Below are 3,226 nucleotides of genomic sequence, written 5' to 3'. Positions count from 1 at the left end.
TTATATTATAGGAATGGTATTATGACAGATATGACATATGTAACTAATGTGTTCTGTTTATATTATAGTAATGGTATTATGAAAGATATGACATATGTAATTAATGTGTTCTGCTTTATATTATAGGAATGGTATTATGAAAGATATGACAGCTGTAATTAATGTGTTCTGTTTTATATTATAGTAATGGTATTATGAAAGATATGACAGCTGTAATTAATGTGTCCTGTTTTATATTATAGTAATGGTATTATGAAAGATATGACAGCTGTAATTAATGTGTTCTGTTTTATATTATAGTAATGGTATTATGAAAGATATGACAGATGTAATTAATGTGTTCTGTTTTATATTATAGTAATGGTATTATGAAAGATATGACAGCTGTAATTAATGTGTTCTGTTTTATATTATAGGAATGGTATTATGAAAGATATGACAGCTGTAATTAATGTGTCCTGTTTTATATTATAGTAATGGTATTATGAAAGATATGACATGTTTAACTAATGTGCCCTATTTTATATTATAGTAATGGTATTATGAAAGATATGACAGCTGTAATTAATGTGTTCTGTTTTATATTATAGGAATGGTATTATGAAAGATATGACAGCTGTAATTAATGTGTCCTGTTTTATATTATAGTAATGGTATTATGAAAGATATGACATGTGTAACTAATGTGTCCTGTTTTACTTTATAGGAATGGTATTATGAAAGATATGACATGTGTAATTAATGTGTTCTGCTTTATATTATAGGAAAGGTATTATGAAAGATATGACAGGTGTAATTAATGTGTTCTGTTTTATATTATAGGAATGGTATTATGAAAGATATGACATGTTTAACTAATGTGTCCTATTTTATATTATAGGAATGGTATTATGAAAGATATGACATGTGTAATTAATGTGTTCTGCTTTATATTATAGGAAAGGTATTATGAAAGATATGACAGGTGTAATTAATGTGTTCTGTTTTATATTATAGTAATGGTATTATGAAAGATATGACATGTGTAATTAATGTGTCCTGTTTTACTTTATAGTAATGGTAATATGAAAGATATGACATGTGTTATTAATGTGTCCTGTTTTATATTATAGGAATGGTATTATGAAAGATATGACATGTGTAATTAATGTGTCCTGTTTTACTTTATAGTAATGGTAATATGAAAGATATGAAATGTGTTATTAATGTGTCCTGTTTTATATTATAGGAATGGTATTATGAAGATATGACATGTGTAACTAATGTGTCCTGTTTAACTTTATAGTAAGGGTATTATGAAAGATATGACGTGTTATTAATGTGTCCTATTTTACTTTATAGGTGTGACATGATGAAAGATATGACAATTTAATTAATGTGTCCTGTTTTACATTATAGGAATGGTATGATGAAAGATTGGTATGGAACGCTAGTGATTTTGAGGATATAATATCTATAAGAATACCATGCGATACAATATGGCTGCCAGATATTGTTTTATATAACAGGTTTGTCGATATATTTCAACATTGAAGAGATTATGAAAAATGGTTTGTTGCGGAAACATCTTGTTTTTTATGGACGTTATTGATAAGGATTTTGGTAACTTTCTTTAACACTGCAGATGAGGATGGGCGTGGGATACAATAAGTTCGAGAGTTTAGCGTTCTATAATCAACATGTTTTTTCTGAAAAAATTTTCTCAGACACTCTCACTTGGGTTTCTATTCCTAGTGTGTGTAGGCTGTGTAATTTCTGATCTTCAAATGTGTGAAATGGTTGTATTTTTCAGCGTAGATGATTATACATCGGGTTACATGCAGAGTTTAGCTATGGTGTACAATAACAGCAGAGTGTTTTGGGGTCCCGTTATTAGATTTAGAAGTTCCTGTAAAATAGACATCACATTTTTTCCTTTTGATAACCAAATTTGTAAATTGAAACTTGGATCTTGGGCTTACAATGGGTGGCAGGTTGATGTGTGGAACAGATCAAATTCGATGGATTTATCTAATTTTGTTGATAACGGTGAATGGGAGCTGTTAGGGTTAGCAGTAGAAAGAAATGTTGTAACCTACAATTGCTGTAACGAACCTTTTCCAGATGTTACGTTCTATATCTATCTAAGACGACGTATTAAGTATTATTTTATGAACATTATTATTCCATGTATCATTCTATCATTCCTGTGTTTAGCAGGATTTCTGCTACCGCCTGAGAGTGGTGAGAAAATCACACTGGGTCTCTCCGTATTACTGACTATAACTGTATTTATGCTAATGGTAGCTGATAAAATGCCACAAACATCAGAGTCTATCTCAGTTATCAGTAAGTTACTTTTTATGTAGGCATAATGCGTTTTTTTTTTCACTTTATAGTTTGCGTTAAAATCTCCATTTCGGTCTCAAGAAACACTGACACAAGTTTATCCCATTTTACAAATGACATAGCAAGTACAGCTTGGTCATTGAACAAAATAGTAGAATAGACAGCCATTTTTGTTAAGATTTTTAAAAAAATAAAATGAATGGAGTTTTACGTCCTACTTTTCCGCACCATGTGGGCTAATGAAGACGGGCAACGCCATGTAGGGTACAATGAGGGAAAATTTGGCAGGACAGCGGCATTAGCCTGCTCTTTTTCGATTTCCAACTGTCGAGGGATCTTTAACGTGCACAGCCTGTAGCACACGGGGCCTCGGTTTATTGTCCCATCCGAACGACTAGACGCTTTTTACATGTCAGCCCCTCTTACCTGCATCACTGACAGGGGGTTAATATTCAGATGTCGCTTTGTTATATGATCGAATATGTCAGAAAGAATATTCCCCCTAACAAAACGACCACCAGGTTAGAAAACAACAGTCAAAGTCAATGTACACCATTCTTGCTGCATCGTTAATCAATGAGATCGTGATGTAAGATCGGACATGTTAAATTGCTAACTTTTTGTATTATAGGTATTTATCTGATGGTTGTATTAACGACGAGTTGTTTATCAGTGCTTTCTTCAGTATTTATTCTGGGTATTCATCATCAGAGAGGCAAACCGCACAAAGTTCCCACATGGCTGAAAATGTTCGTTTTCCGATTTTTATCACCCCTACTGTGCATTAAACAACGGCGTCACGAAGAATCTAAACGGAGACAAAATTCCAAAGATTTTTTAGTGTCCAGGAAAGGTAAAGTGGCAACAGAAGAATTGGAAGTAATAAAACTAGATCGGC

General features: G+C 32.1%; 1 protein-coding gene across 1 annotated transcript; it reads left to right on the top strand.

The window, feature by feature from the left end:
- Nucleotides 1-416: 416 nt before the first annotated feature.
- LOTGIDRAFT_176763 (hypothetical protein) lies at nt 417-3,181 on the top strand (the record flags this gene model as incomplete). Its single annotated transcript, XM_009058946.1, has 10 exons — nt 417-421; nt 591-595; nt 765-769; nt 823-827; nt 881-885; nt 939-943; nt 1,113-1,117; nt 1,399-1,508; nt 1,793-2,328; nt 2,960-3,181. Coding segments are annotated over 10 exons (903 nt in total), but the record flags the coding sequence as incomplete, so codon positions are not given.
- Nucleotides 3,182-3,226: the final 45 nt, after the last annotated feature.

Source organism: Lottia gigantea (assembly GCF_000327385.1).
Source record: "Lottia gigantea unplaced genomic scaffold LOTGIsca_3600, whole genome shotgun sequence".
NCBI lineage: Eukaryota > Metazoa > Mollusca > Gastropoda > Lottiidae > Lottia > Lottia gigantea.
Note: the sequence above shows the minus strand (reverse complement) of the source record. Positions and strands in the feature narration are given on the sequence as shown.